General features: G+C 37.0%; 1 protein-coding gene across 1 annotated transcript in view; it reads left to right on the forward strand.

Annotated features, from left to right (window-relative positions):
* Positions 1-15,708, forward strand: part of APPBP2 (amyloid beta precursor protein binding protein 2) — a 60,327-nt gene that overhangs the window by 20,599 nt on the left and 24,020 nt on the right. Inside the window, exons 3-4 of the mRNA XM_004012425.6 lie at positions 563-714; positions 4,735-4,858. Coding sequence (XP_004012474.1) covers positions 563-714; positions 4,735-4,858 — 276 coding nt within the window. The remainder of the gene's footprint in view (positions 1-562; positions 715-4,734; positions 4,859-15,708) is intronic.

Genomic DNA, 15,708 nt, shown 5'->3' on the forward strand with positions numbered 1-15,708 from the left:
TGGACAGAGGAGCCTGGTGGGCTACAGTCCATAGAGTCGCAAGAGTCGGACACAACTGATATGACTTAATACGCATACACGCACCCATGTATGAAGGTTCAAATTTTTCCATATCCTTGCCATCACTTTTTTTGTAAGTAGTATTATAGCCAACTTAGATGGTGTGAAGTGGTATCTCATTTGTGAGTTGATTCGCGTTTCCCTAATGACTAATGATATTGAGCATCTTTTCTTGTGGTTATTGGCCATTGGAAATCTCTATTAATATCTAGTGCTCATTTTTAAATTGGGTCATTGTTGAGCTACAAGATAATTTGTTTTTAAATTTATATTCATTTATCCTTCACAGTCATCAGTGTACACATAGAGCATCACTGGATCCACTGAGTAAAAAATATTAGGCTAAATTATTATGGCATAACAGGCAAAAAGCTGCTTTTTATCTTATCCCATCTTTGAAAATAATGGTATTATTACTTCAAAAAGGCAAGTAAGTGTTTTCTAAAAGGACAAAATATGTTACCTTTATAATAACAATAATGACCTTTTCCTTCTCTTTCAGGCATTTGCTTCATCATTGTTTCCAGGCTTTGATGGATCATGGTGTGAAAGTTGCTTCAGTCTTAGCCTATTCATTCAGTAGACGGTGCTCTTACATAGCAGAATCAGATGCCGCAGTAAAGGAGAAAGCCATTCAGGTTGGCTTTGTCTTAGGTAGGTAATGGTAAAATAGAGGAGTGTTTTGTCCTGTGACATGACTCAGAATTAAACCTACTGGCATTAAAGGATTCTCCCAGTACATTCCCAAAGTCAACATAAGGAGGTTATGAGCAAAACATCAGAACTAGGTGTGATACACTGAACATTAACTTTGTGCTAAGGACTGTACTATGCTTTTAAATACTGTCTTTCAGAAAAAATCCTCATGAAATTCCAGTGATGTGATGGTATTAATAGCATTTTACAAATGAGGAATTAGACTCAGAAAAGTTGAGTAATTTGCTCAAGTCACATAGTAATGGAGCTAAGTTTAGAACCCTGTGGGTTTGTGATTCCATACCACTTACCTTCCTACTGTGTCAAACTGCTGCCAACCTCTTCCACAGCTGTGACATGGGACAAAGCTCTTTTGGGACCTGAGTTTTCCCATCTCTAAAATGAGGGTAAATCTGCATTCCTCATGGGCATATTAAAAAATATTGAAAACATAAATGGAAAAGGATTCTAAAAAGATATTTATGCTACACTTACAGAAAAATATTGTTTAACTTTTGCATAACATTTTAATACGACTTTTATAAATTATTTACATAGGTAAATATGTTTCAGGCACTTATTATTGAAGTTATTGCTACCCTTTTGTGTCAAATATTTACTTTGAAATGATTGTGGATTCACTGACAGTATCAAAACCAGGAAATTGATACTGGTTTAATAGTTTTACCTAGACTACAAATCTATTAGGTCGACCAAAAGTTTGTTCGAGTTTTTCCGTAACATCTTACAGAAATACTCAAAGGAACTTTCTGACCAATCCAATATTTAACATTCTTTGGTTTTTATATATACTCATTTGTGTGTGTGTGTTTAATTTAAATGTAGTTGACCTACAATATTATGTTGGTTTCAGGCATACTGCACAATGATTTGGAATTTGGTATGCATTATGAAATGATTGCATGACAAGTATAGTCCCCATACAAAATTATTACAATAATATTGACCATGTTTCTTAGGCTGTATATTATATTCCTATGGCTTATTTATTTTCTAACTGGAGATTCATACCTCTTAATCCCCTTCACCTATTTCACCCCATCCCCACCTCCTTTCTCTGGCAACCAGCTGTTTGGTTGGTGTATTTATGACTATTTTCATTTTGTTTTGGTTTTAGATTCTACATATAAGTGAGATAATATGATATTTTTCTTTCTCTGACTTAATTCATTTAGCGTGATACCCTTTAGATTTATCTGTGTTGCAAGATTTCTCCTTTTTTAAAAAATTGTGATTGGGTAGTACTCTACTGTGTGTGTGTATAAATGTATCTCATAGTTTTTTTTATCCATTCACCTATTGATGGATATTTAGGTTGCTTCCATATCTTGGCTATTATAAATAATGCTGCAGTGAACCTTGGGGTGCATGTATCTTTTAGTGTTTTTGCCTGTTTTTGGGTAAATACTAAGAAGTGAGACTGCTGGATCATACAGCAGTTCTATTTGTTATTTTTTGAGCAACCTTCGTATTGTTTTCCATAGTAGCTGTGCCAGTTTACAATCCTACAAACAGGGCAGGAGGATCATCCTCATGAATACTTGTTGTTGTTTTGTGGTAATAGCCATCCTGACAGGTAGGAGGTGATATCTCATTGTGGTTTTGATATGGATTTCCCTGATAATTAGTGATGAGAAGCATCTTTTCATGTATCTGTTGGTCATCTGTAAGTCTTTTTTGTTTTTTTTTGTTTTTTTTTTTTTGTAAGTCTTTTTTGGAAAAATGTCTGTTCAGGTCCTCTGCCCATTTTTTAACTGGGGTGTTTGATTTTTGAGTTGTCGTGTATGCTTTTTCTATGCAGTTAATTCCATGTAAGTATTCATATAACCACCATTACCATCAGGATACAGGACTGTCCCATCATCACATTCTACCATTCTTTTTAAGAAAAAATATTTATTTTAATTGGAGGATAATTGCTTTACAATATTGTGATGGTTTTTGCCATACATCAACATGAATCTGCCACAGGTATACATGTGTCGTCCCCCACTCCCATCCCTCTGGGTTGTCGCAGAACACCAACTTTGGATGCTCGTACATCCAAAGTACATCCAAAGTTTGCTGCTTCATACATCAAACTTGCCCTGGTCATCTATTTTATATGTATCTACCATTCAATTTTAACTATCATTTTAATTAATCACATTAATACGTATGTCTCTCTCTCTCACACGTCCACATATATTCTTCACCAAGTTTTCATGATCATTTCCTTCAATATTAGAGAAAATTTTTTGTAGTGATCATAGACAGTTTGCTGGAAGAACTCGACATTCTTTTCCGAAAAGAATTTTTAGCATTTATCCTTTGATAGTCCCATGGACTATAGATTGCAACACAGAATTATGACTTAAGAATGTCTGTTAACAGTAGAGTGTTTGTGATCTTGATGAATGTTAATATTGACGTCCATTTAGTCCTAGATGGTCATGTAAAAATCTGTGTGGGAGATCAAGGAAGATGAAAGGCAGGAAGGCTAATATTGACTGAGCTCTTCTGTTGTCTCTACACTCATACCAATCTGCCCTCTGCACGGAGCCAGATTGAACAACTATATTATCAGTCTTGATCCTAAAATTACTGAAACAGTGAAAAAACTTCACACCAGAAGTCTGTGTGATGTATACTTTTTAAAAAATTGCAGCTTTATTGAGATGTACTTCACAGGCCATGCAGTTTACCCAGTCAAAGTATACAGTTCAAAGGTTTTTAAACTTAAGATCCCACAAGCCGCATGGTCATCGCAAAGCTGGGATCCTGCTTCACTGGTATGGGTGCCTCAGAGTTCTGAGAAGAGGGCCCGTGGGTCTAGAATCTTGACCTCTAGGAGGGGCACCTCAGTGACTAGTTCTTTGATGGGATCCTGTGAATCTGGGTCTGTAAGTGTTGGAAAGCTGCAGCTGGAATTGATTTACAGAGGTGAATTGCACTGCCGGAGTAAAGAAGCATTGCCTTTGGGCACTGTCAGCAGAGCTCTTTCTGATAGAAACCGGAAGGCACTGGGGGTGTCTCTTACTCCTGTAGCCTTGCAGCCTTCTCTCTAAGGCCTTCTTTTTAGAGACTACCAGGGAGCCAGCTGGCAAAGGAGAAATGTGATGATAGAGTCCTAGCCCGGCATCATCAGACAGCCTAGAAGCTGAAAACCATGATAGCCTCACAACCAGCACAATGCCCAGTATGTTGAGAGGATGAGTAGGAGATTGCTTAATACGAATACTTATAATCTCATTAATCCAGTCGTTTAGTGAGCACCCTAAAATAATAATCATATTTAGGGGAAGAAGTGTTCTAAAGCACACTTCTCTCCATTTAAAATATTTGTTTCATTATACACAATTAAACATAAAACACCAGACTGAGCAAAATATTTTTTCTTCAACCCAGCTCCTATTGACACTATTAAGATTAGTTGGCACTATCAAAAAATGTATGAAACCACTAGGAGGGGGTCATGAGCCTCAAAAAAGAACGACAGTATTCTAAGGAAGTGATGCCCAGATGCTCAGTGCATTAGGACTGTTGAAGGACAGCAATTTGATTTTTTGTTAAAAAAAAATTGAGATGATCTAGCACTACTGTTTCTTTTAATCTGTATGTCCTCTGAAATGTGCTTTATTGTAAGAAGATGAAATTTATTTGATTGAAAAGTTAACGTTAACCTGCATGATGAAAATGTTAGAAAAATCACTAAATATAGTGGCTAATTAACTGGAAAATGTCAGCTCTCAGTGGAATATTTTTAGAGGGTTAAAACTCTTGATTCCTAATCAGGGTGTCAACTTGGATCTAATGCCGCTAGTTTGTTTGAAAGTTTTTTTTTAATTTCATAGTCAATGTCTTTGTTTTGGACTAGAAAACACAGAGGTTTTTTCTATTTTAGATAATGTTCATGGTAAGCATGCTTTCAGGTGATTGTTAAATTATCTGAAGATTTTGGTTTCTCTTGTCCTTCAGGTGGCTTTCTTTCAGATGCAGGCTGGTACAGTGATGCCGAGAAGGTTTTTCTGTCTTGCCTTCAGTTGTGTACTCTACATGATGAGATGCCTCATTGGTTTCGTGCAGTCGAGTGTTGCGTGAGGTAAGCTGGAGCGGTCCTGTGTTACATGCTGTCATGGTGCTGGTGGCTTTTCTAGTTCCAGCTCATCTAACGAACTCCAACATTTGGTTAACCTTCTGAGATGACATTCATGTGTCAGTTTCACTGGTCTGGCCTCTTGTCTCTCATCTCCAAAATAGAGTTATCTCGCTACAGACAGCTTAGATTGAAGTATTATGAACCAGACTGTGTTTTATATCTATCTTTTTTCTTTGTCATAGATCTTGTTTGTTAATTCATTCAATAAATATTTATAGAATGCTGTACTAGGCACTGGATGCTTGGAGAAGAAATATACTTTTTTCTTGGGTGTTTTTTTGTTTGCTTGTAACAAACAGAAATGTTTGTTTACATTTCTGGAATCGTACATAACCCAATTAGTATTTTACTTATAAATAACTTCTTGAAAATTCATTTTTTTACAGATATACTTAAAGGCAAGCAAATTCAGAAGTACTCTGTGCTTTTATGATCTTTATTTTTTTGTACATGTAGCATTTAGTTTTAGCTGTTTTCATGTAGGTTTTCTCTGTGTCCCCCACCCCCAATTTGATTTGACACTTCTTTAAAATAATTTTTTTTATATATATAAAACTGGAAAGTTGAAATAAAGTTTAAAAAAGAATGAAGAAGTTCCTTGTCATAAGTTAACCAGAGTCTGGTCAATTTACTGAATTTATTATATTTTTACTGAATAAGTGATGAAATTTCTTGTGTATCTTAGAAATGAGTTAATTAAATCTGAACCTCTTGAGAGTTAGAATATAGGTTCTTTCACATAAAACCATTGTTGATTTATATTAACATTTACTAATGCTCTCTGCTCAGTCTTTTGAGGTTATTATACTGTTTTATACAGGGCTCACTTGTGTTAGACAAAACTTCAAATCCTGAAGTTAATTTTATAATGTGGAAACTTAGTTATAAATAATATTTTAGAAGCTTAGGACAATTGCCCAGAGATATTTTATGATAAATTATAGTAATAATTGCAATCCCAATAATTGTAGCCCACCAAGTTCTTCTCTCCATGGAGTTCTCCAGGCAAGAATACTGGAGTGGGTAGCCATTCCCTTCTTCAGAGGAATCTTCCTGACCCAGGGATCAAACTCTAGTCTCCAGCATTGCAGGCGGATTCTTTACCACCTGAGCCACCAGGGAAGCCCCAATAATAATAATAATTGTGTGCAGAAGCTATAAAGGGATTGGTTATTGGGCCTATATTTTGTAGTACTGATAAAAAATAATCTGTGTCATCTTTCCTCTCTACTTCTGCCTGTCCTAGGAATAGGAGACTAGACTATATGGGATTTTAGGGGCTAGCTAAATGTTTCTTTGTGTATGAACTAGTTAACTTAGAATTTAAAAAATCCATTTTGTATGATGTCATTGTAGATTCCTCTTTCATAGCAGGCAGTCTTTTGACCTACAGGTATAACATTTTCTTCATATATATGCTTGCTTTTTACTCACGAAGTCAGATTTATTTCTTCTGGATATCTAACATTTCTCTTGTCTGTCTGATTTTAAGCCTCTTACATAAATTTTACATCAATATAACCAAAAGATTTTGTTTTCTCCCAGGACTAGGGCTCCTCTTCTCTTTCCTGTTTTTTATCAACTTTAGCATGTAGCTCATTATGTTTGTAAATGTTACAGGCAAGGAGAAGGGCAAAAGGCTCATGCCAGCTGAGTTCTTTTTTTCAGACAGAAAATATAGTTTTCCCAGAAGTCTGGGCCTGTCTTCTTTGCTTACCTCTCTTCGAAACTAGAAAGCTGGGACAGACTCTGCGTATCCTCCAACCAGTACAACGTGGTCTGGAGAGCAGAACGTTTTTAATTGTACATTTTACTGCTCCAAATGAACTCATGGGTCTACATTAAGGAATGGGGAGAGTGGGAAACGTTGGATAGGTTTCTGTAAATTCAGTTACTGTTTTGGCTGTCTTTAGAACAAATACATATGAAGAGAAAAATACCTGTGCCAAGAAACAACTATTTATAATACTAGCTTACTGCCTGTATATCTAGACATCTTGTTCTTAAGAATTTGAAATTTCAGAAAAAAATTGGCTTCTGCACAGCTATACTTGATTAATTCTTGGTCATGATAGGCATAAGTAAAATTTTTAGTATTATAGTAGTAGTGTTTGAAAGAAAGATTAAATTATTCTTAGCTTTTGAGTTGGGAAGACTCTGTTTTGGAGAACAGATGCTAATGAAATCCTTTAGCCAGCCCAAGGAGTTTTGAGCCTAATCTAAGAGTGTGTTTTTAAATTTAATAGCACAAAATCAGTTTCTAATCAGGATGGAATAGAAGCAGTATAGAACAGATGTTGGAGAATCATCTTGTTAAACCTGGTACCATTTCTCAGTCTTTGTTTTTTTCCTTGAAGACACGACTTAGTTTCTTTTACTTTAATTTTTTCTATTTAATATCTTTGTTCTGTGTATGCATGTGTCAATTACCAAACAAATCGAAACCATTCAAAAAGCTATGAAGAAGAAAATAAATATGATCTGTAACTCTGCTGCCCAGAAATAACCACAGTTATTATTTTGGTATATTTTGGGGATTTTAAGTGAAAAATTGAACTTGCCAAACCGAGAGGAAAAGACTTGAATCTAGCTTAAAGAAAGAACCCTGAGCCCTAGGAAGATGAATTTCTTAAAATCTAAGAATAAGTAGAAATTAGAAGCTAGGAGACAATAGCAGTATCTCAGTTACTCTGAAAATACTATATAACATTTAGGATAAAATTAAAATTTTTCAAGTGTATAGAGACCAAGTATACCTCCATGGTTTTTTTCTAAGGAAAATAGTCAAGAAATTTCTCTAACCAGATAAAAGTTCAGTAATAGCAGATCTCAAGGTAGGGGAAGATAGTGTAGAAACAGTGATAAATAGTATTGTAATATATACTAGACATAATGGAGTAGAAAGAGCATGAAGAACAAATTATAAATTTGTAGTATGTCTTATGTAAGGATTTTTTTTTTCAAACTGGAAATGAAAAGGAAATTATAGAAACGAAAAACGCTAGTGGTTCAGTGGCTAAGACTCCAAGCTCGCAGTGCAGGAGGTGTGGGTTCAGTCCCTGGTTGGGAAATAGATTACACATGCTGCACCTGAAAGATCCAGCGTGCCACAAGGAAGATCAGAGATCTGAGTGCCTCAACCAAGACCTGGTATAGCCAAAGAAATAAATATTTTTTAAAATAAGAAAATAAACTCTCAGTTACCACCTACTATTAAATGTAAGATGATTTTCTTTTTCCCCCTGAAAATTGAAAAGAGTTGCCTTACGAAGCCCCTCATATTATGTGATGTTCTTTCAAGTCAGTTGTTTTGAACAAAATACTATTTGGGAAAGAAACGTTAACCTAAAAACTTAGCCTGTGCCAGCATTGGGAAACTCATAGAGGTCACCTGCCCGAATTTTCTTTTTAAGAAAGTAATGAAGAACTTCCCTGGTGGTTCGGTGGTTAAGAATCTGCCTGCCAGTGCAGGGGAAATGGGTTCGATCCCTGGTCTGGGAAGATTCCACATGCCCTGGGGCAGCTAAGCCCATGCTCCGCAACTACAGAGCCTGTGCTCTATAGTTCATGTGAGGCAGCTACTGAAGCCCGTGTGCTCTAGAGCCCGTGCTCCACAGTGAGAGAAGCCACCGCAGTGAGACGCCTGCGCACCACAACTAGAGAAAGCCTGCAAGCAACAGGGAAGACCCCATGCAGCCAGAAAGAAAGAAAGTATTGGAGTTTAATACATTTAAAATTACTCTGGAAGTCATAGCCTTATAGTTGTGTTAGATATCTTTATTAACTGGCTTCTTGAATATTTCTTTGAAAGGTAATGGATTAAGTGGTTTGGTTGCAGAAATTATGGATGTCCACTTGTCTTAGGCAGGATGAGAAAGCCCAGTGGTCTTAATTCTTTGCAAATGGTTGATGTACCTTTGGATAAAATTTCTAGTAACATTATACCAGGCTCAAAAGTGCTAATTTTCAAACAAGTGAAAATGTTTTACTCTGAAAAACTGTTAGGTGATTGAAAAAGTAGTTTGATGATGAAAATAAATCTTTTAAGATGCATGTGAATAGTTTGGTAACATTTCATAAATTGCAAAGAAGAGAAGTTTTAAAAATTTAATTTAGGTTTAAAATATTTATAACATAAAGATGATTTAAATATTAGAGATTTCAAAATTTTATCATATATATCCCTAAAACTTAATATGTTCAAGTTGGCAAAAAACCTTTTTGGATGGAAGGTGGAGGCTGATGTTGTTATGTTCAGGTTGCTTTATACTGGGCATATATGATAGCCTATTTTAAAAGTATGTATTTGGAAAAATGTAGTACTATAAGGAAGTATTATAAAAGTCTCATCTTGGTGAGGGGAATATGAATGGCTGTCATTATTTAATGTTCAAACATTGTCAGTGCTTAGGGAAGGGTATATAATAAATTGATTAATGGAAAAACGTGATAGACATTCCAAATTAGAATACTGAGAGTGGAGTGGTAAGAATGATTGAAGACTTGTCCAGGCAAGATATAAGCAAAGAGAACAGAGGACATAGCTAAGTATTGATAAATGAAAAATGGGAAAACCAAATACAAGTGTCATTACAGTACATGTTCAGTTCAGTCGCTCAGTTGTGTCCAACTGTTCGAGACCCCATGAATTGCAGCACGCCAGGTCTCCCTGTCCATCACCAACTCCCAGAGTTCCCTCAGACTCTTGTCCATCGAGTCCGTGATGCTATCCAGCCATCTCATCCTCTGTCGTCCCCTTTTCCTCCTGCCCCCGATCCGTCCCGGCATCAGAGTCTTTTCCAATGAGTCAACTCTTCGCATGAGGCAGCCAAAGTACTGGAGTTTCAGCTTTAGCATCATTCCTTCCAAAGAAATCCCAGAGCTGATCTCCTTCAGAATGGACTGGTTGGATCTCCTTGCAGTCCCAGGGACTCTCAAGAGTCTTCTCCAACACCACAGTTCAAAAGCATCAATTCTTTGGCACTCAGCCTTCTTCACAGTCCAACTCTCACATCCATACATGACCACAGGAAAAAAATGGTCTCAATTCCCCTGTCTAGAGACGGTGACTGCCAAGAAGGTGAAAAAATGAAACCCGGCTATATACTGAAAATAGCCTCAAACAGTAATATCAACAATAAAAGCAGAATTCTGTATAAAAAGCCCATTAGTTGATTTAAAAGGATGTTGATAATAAAACGTACAGTCCACAAACAAAAAGGTCACAAACGCAGGTATAGCAAGTTAAGATGGCAGCCCTCTATGGCTTGCACAGCGGAGCTTGACGAGCTACTGTCCGTGGGGACACAGAGAGTCAGACCTGATTGAGCATGCACACACATAGGCACGTAAGCAGTACACCCTAAAAACACAATTTGATTTTAAAAATATATGTAGAAGTCGAGTATCTCCAAAGTAGGTTAATTCTGAATTCATAGAGGTTATCAGGGTACTAGGTTTTCCCCATCTTTTCACTTCTGTATCTCCAGTGGTTGTAAGAATGCTCCTATGGTTTGAGGTATCCCATGCAGATTCCACATTGTCCAGCAGAAGAAAGACTGTATTTTATCTGTGATGACAAAAGAGCCTTTCTTGGAAACCACCGAGCTGACCTACCCTTGTGTCTCATTAGGCAGAGCTAGATCATTTGTTTACCTCTGAATCAGTCACTGGCAATCTGAATAGGATCGCTATGTTAGAATTGGCTTAAACTAATGATTTACTCATGAGTCCTACAAGAAAGGAGTCAGTGCCTCACAAAATCAGGGTTCTACCAATAAGCATGAGATGAGGAAAATGCCTTGGTTAGGGAGCCAGCAGTATCTGCCTCCTCTCACAGGGTTTTGCTCCCCCATTTAAAATTAAAACCATACCAGATAGGTATTTCCTAGAAATACAGTTACCTAAACTGACCCAAGAGAAAAATAGAAATTCTTAATGAAATCTGTAGCAAATTGACTGAATCAGAAATCAGAAAAGTCCAGGACCAGAAGGAAAATTTTAAAAATAATTTTTTAAAAAATGTGGCAAAACTAGAATCCTTGTTCATTGCTAATGAGAATGTAAAATGGAGCAGCTGCTGTGGAATAGTTTGGTGGTTTCTTTAAAAGATGAGCACAAAAAGTACCCTATAACCCAGCAGTTTCAGCCCTAGGTATATATATCCCAAAGAATTGAAAACTGGGATGCAAACAGATACCTATATGCTAGTGATCATTGCAGAATGTTTCACACTGGTCAAAACGTAGAAATGACTCAAGTATCCGTCGACAAAACAACCCTTGAGCAACGTGGGTTTGAACTGTTGAGTGTCCACTTAATACACAGATTTTTTTTTTCAGTACATACATAATACAGACTACACGATCTACTCTTGGTTGAATCCGTGGATACAAAGGCCTGACTGTAAACTTATATGAGGATTTTTTTTTTTTTACTGCCCTAAAGAGTCAGTCCCCCAACCTCCACATTGTTCAAGAGTCAGTTGTGGATATACAGCAAAATGTATTCAACCAATTTTGATATATGCTACAATATAGGTGAGTTTTGAAAGTAATATTCTAAGTGAAATATGACAGATACAAAAACACAAATATTATATGATTTCACTTAAATATCTAGAATAGATAAATTTATAGAAACAAGAAGTAGATTGAGGTTACCAGCAGCTGGGGGATGTACAGAGAGAATGGGAAGCTATTGTATATTATAGAGTGTCTGGGGTGATGAAAATGTTACAGAAATGCAAAGTGATTCATAAAAAAATATACTTGGATAAGCGGGAGAGAATTTTTTTTCCCTTCAGGTTTACTTTTAACATACTTTGGTCATGTCTGCCTAAAACTAGTTATCTTGCTCAGTCTTATAGTAAATATATTTATAAACTAGTGGCCTTTGACCAGGGGTTGTGAAGTGAAAGTCGCTCAGTCGTGTCTGACTCTTTGCGACCCTATGGACTGTCCATGGAATTCTGCAGGCTAGACTACTGGAGTGGGTAGCCTTTCCTTTCTCCAGGGATCTTCCCAGCCCAGGGATCGAATCCAGGTCTCCTGCATTGCAGGCGGATTCTTTACCAGCTGAGCCACAAGGGAACTCCAAGAATACCAGAGTGGGTAGCCTTTCCCTTCTCCAGGGGATCTTCCCGACCCAGGGATTGAACCGGGGTCTTCTGCATTGCAGGTGGATTCTTTATCAACTGAGCTATCAGGGAAGTGGTGTGGCCTTTAGATTTATATATTTCCCACTTCAAACAATGAGTGACTTAACTAATTAAATGGTTGCTTTTGATAATAGCTGTTGATCAAGTAGCTATGATTTTATGTTGTCATAAAAATAAAATACTATGGGACTGTGGGTATACGAGAAGTCTGTTTATCTTCTCAGTTTTGCTGTGAACCTAAAACGGCTCTAAAAAATGAAATCTGTCTTAAAAAACTATTAAAAGACTGTGCTTAATGGTTATGCCATGTTTGGAGAACCTTGAGAGCCTGTCTTTTCCTTAGGCTGAACACTGAGGTAGAATTTGATCCTTGGTTGCACCAGAAGTTTCTTGGATCCTGCATCCTGCTCATTGTAAGCCCAGATGAACACACAGACCCTGAAGAGTCTACGTATGTTGAATTTGCCCTTTTGTTTCAATAGATAATCAGCAGAGACTGGAGAAAATATCAAGCTGTGCTTTTTTTTAGCATGAAATACTTAAGTTTGCTACCCCCATCATATGCCAATTACTAATTTTCAGAAACTTTTAGGGAGAATACCTACAGTGAAGTTTGCTGGAAATGCAGTTACTAGTGTTGTAGAAATGATTGGTGAGCATGTTTCATTCTCTAAATTTAATTTTTTTTTTTCTCATTCAGCCATTTGGATAACTATCAAATCTGTATTTTCTTATTCCAGTCCTTTTTTCTCAAGGATTTTTTTTTCCCCTCCTGGGCTGCTGTAATTTCTTCTGTCTGGGTTGCCTTACCTCCAGTCTTGGCTTTACTGTAATCCATTCTGCACACTATAACCACAGCTGTCTTTCTAAAATTTTACTGTTTAATATGGTAACCATTAACCACCTGTGACTATTTAACATTAAGAATTAAAAGTCAGTCCTTAGTTACACTGGGCATATTTCAGATGCTTATTAGCCTCTTGTGGCTACTAAATTGAGTAGAGCAAATATGGAACATTTCAGTTGGTTTTATTAGACTGTGTTGTCCTACAGCATAAATCACTCACTTTTGCAGCCAGAATGCCTTACTGTGTCAGATTAGACCCTATGAAAATCTTTGTTTTCTCTAGTGTGGACTTCCCTGGTCGCTCAGTTGGTAAAGAATCCGCCTGCGATGCAGCAGGCCCTGGTTCGATTGCTGGATCAGGAAGGTCTGCTGGAGATGGGATAGGCTCCCCACTCCAGTGTTCTCGGGCTTCCCTTGTGGCTCAGCTGGTAGAGAATCTGCCTGCAATGCGCGAGACCTGGGCTGGGAATATCCCCTGGAGAAGGGAAAGGCTTACCCACTCCAGTATTCTGGCCTGGAGAATTCCATGGACCATATAGTCCATGGGGTCGCAAAGAATCAGACAGGACTGAGCAACTCTCACTTTCACTTTCCTCTACTTTCTGTCTCTTCACATGATCCATTATTCATGATATTCCAGGCATGTTGGCTTTCTTACTATTCTTTGTTTATGACAGAATTATTTTCCCTTTCTCAGGGCCTTTGTACTTGTTTGGAACATGTTTCCCAAGATCTGCACATGATTACCTCTTACATTTAAGTGTCAGCTCAGATGTTATTTCTACAGACAGAAGAGAATTCTCTGTGTGCTCTAAGCCCCTCCTTTAAGAAGGTTTTGATCAAATAACCCTATTTTTTTATCATCCTCATAGCATTTATCTTTAAATGTCTTACTTATTGATGTCTGTCTGCCTACCTTAATACACCATTCCCCAATAGAATGAAGTTCTTTCCCTTCCAGTTTTCCTGAGATATAACTGATACACAGTACTGTATACATTCAAGATGGTGTGCAACAACGTGGTTTGACTTAGATACATTGTGAAGTGATTATCACAAGTTTAAGGAGCATCTGTTACCTCATGTAGGTTCAATATTAAAGAAATACAAAAAATTTTTCCTTGTGATGAAAATTCTTGGGATTGACACTTAACAACTTTTATATGTTTAACATACTGTAATGTTCTTTTATCATTAAATTAACAGCCCTCATACTTATCTTATGACTGGAAATGTGTAACTTTTGTCTGCCTTCGTCCACTTCCTCTCCTCCTACCTCCCACCTTTGCTAATCGCAAATCTGATATCTTTTTCCATGGGTTTGTTTTTAACGTATAATTGATCCATAGTACTCTTCTTAGTTCATGTTACACGACATAGTGATTCAATATTTCTGTATAACTCAAAATGATCACCAGATAAGCCTAGTTATAATGTGTCACCATACAGAGATTTTACAAACTCATTGACAATATTCTCCATATTGTACATGACATACCTGTAACTCTTGCAGCGAGAAGTTTGTACCTCTTAACCTCCTTCCCGTGTTTCTTTCTGTACTCATTCCCCTCTGGCAACCACCTGTTCATTCTCTGTGTCTGTAACTCTGTTTCTGTTTGTGATGTTCATTTGTTTTTTAGATTACAAGTATAAGTGAAGTCATTCAGTATTTGTCTTTCACTCTGACTCATTTCACTTAACATAGTAGCCTCTGGGTCCATCCATGGTATTGTAGATGGCAAGGTTTCGTTCCTTTATTACTGTGTATATGTACCACATCTTCTTTATCCATTCATCTATTGGTGGACACTTAGGTAGCACCCATATTTTGGCTATTGTGAATAATGTTGCAGTGAGCATAGGGGTGCATACCTCTTTTCTAATTAATGTGTTTGTTTGGATAAATATCCAGGAACTTCTGTCCATTTTTTAATCAGGTTCTTTGTTTTGGTGATGTGTGGATTCTTTGTATATTTTGGATATTAACCCCCTATCAGATACATTGTTTGCAAGTATCTTCTCCAATTCAGTAGGTGACCTGAATTGGTTTTTTGATAGATTTCCTTGTTGTGCAAAAGCTTTTTAGCTTGATGTGTTCCCATGTATTTACTTGTGTTCTTGTTTCCCTTGCCTGAGGAGACATATTAACAAAAAATTAGTAAGATTGATGTTAGAGAGCTTACTACCTGTGTTTTTTTCTAGAAGTTTTATGGTTTCAGGGCTTACACTCATGCCTTTCATCTGTTTTGAATTTAGTTTTGTGCATAGTGTGAGCAGGTAGTCCACTTTGATTCTTTTGTGTGTTGCTGCCCAATTTTCTCAACACCATTTATTGAAGAGGCTGTCTTCCCCATTCTGTAGTGCCTGCAGAGTTAGAATGAAGCTCCTGATGGTCATAGATTTCTTTCTGTCTTTACTAGATTTCACTTTTTTTTCATTGTGGCAGGGATCATTGCAAACTCTGGGTTATTAAATCAGCAATTTGTCAAATGACAGTGTCTCTTTATTTTGTATTACTTTAACATGAAAAGTCTGTATACCAAACATAGTTTTTCTACTTTTATATTTCTGGTTTAAAGTATAAATCTAATCCACTCATCTGATAATTACATATATTTTTTCTTGAAGTTGAAATTTGGGGGCTTCCCTGGTGATCATTGGGTAAGACTCCATGCTCCTAGTGCAGGAGGCCCAGGTTCGGTCCCTGGTCAGGGTACTGGATCCTGCACACCACAGCTAAGAAAAAAAAAAAAAAAATCCTGCACACCACAAGTAAACATCCCACAT

This window comes from Ovis aries, chromosome 11, assembly GCF_016772045.2.
Source record: "Ovis aries strain OAR_USU_Benz2616 breed Rambouillet chromosome 11, ARS-UI_Ramb_v3.0, whole genome shotgun sequence".
Classification (NCBI taxonomy): Eukaryota; Metazoa; Chordata; class Mammalia; order Artiodactyla; family Bovidae; genus Ovis; species Ovis aries.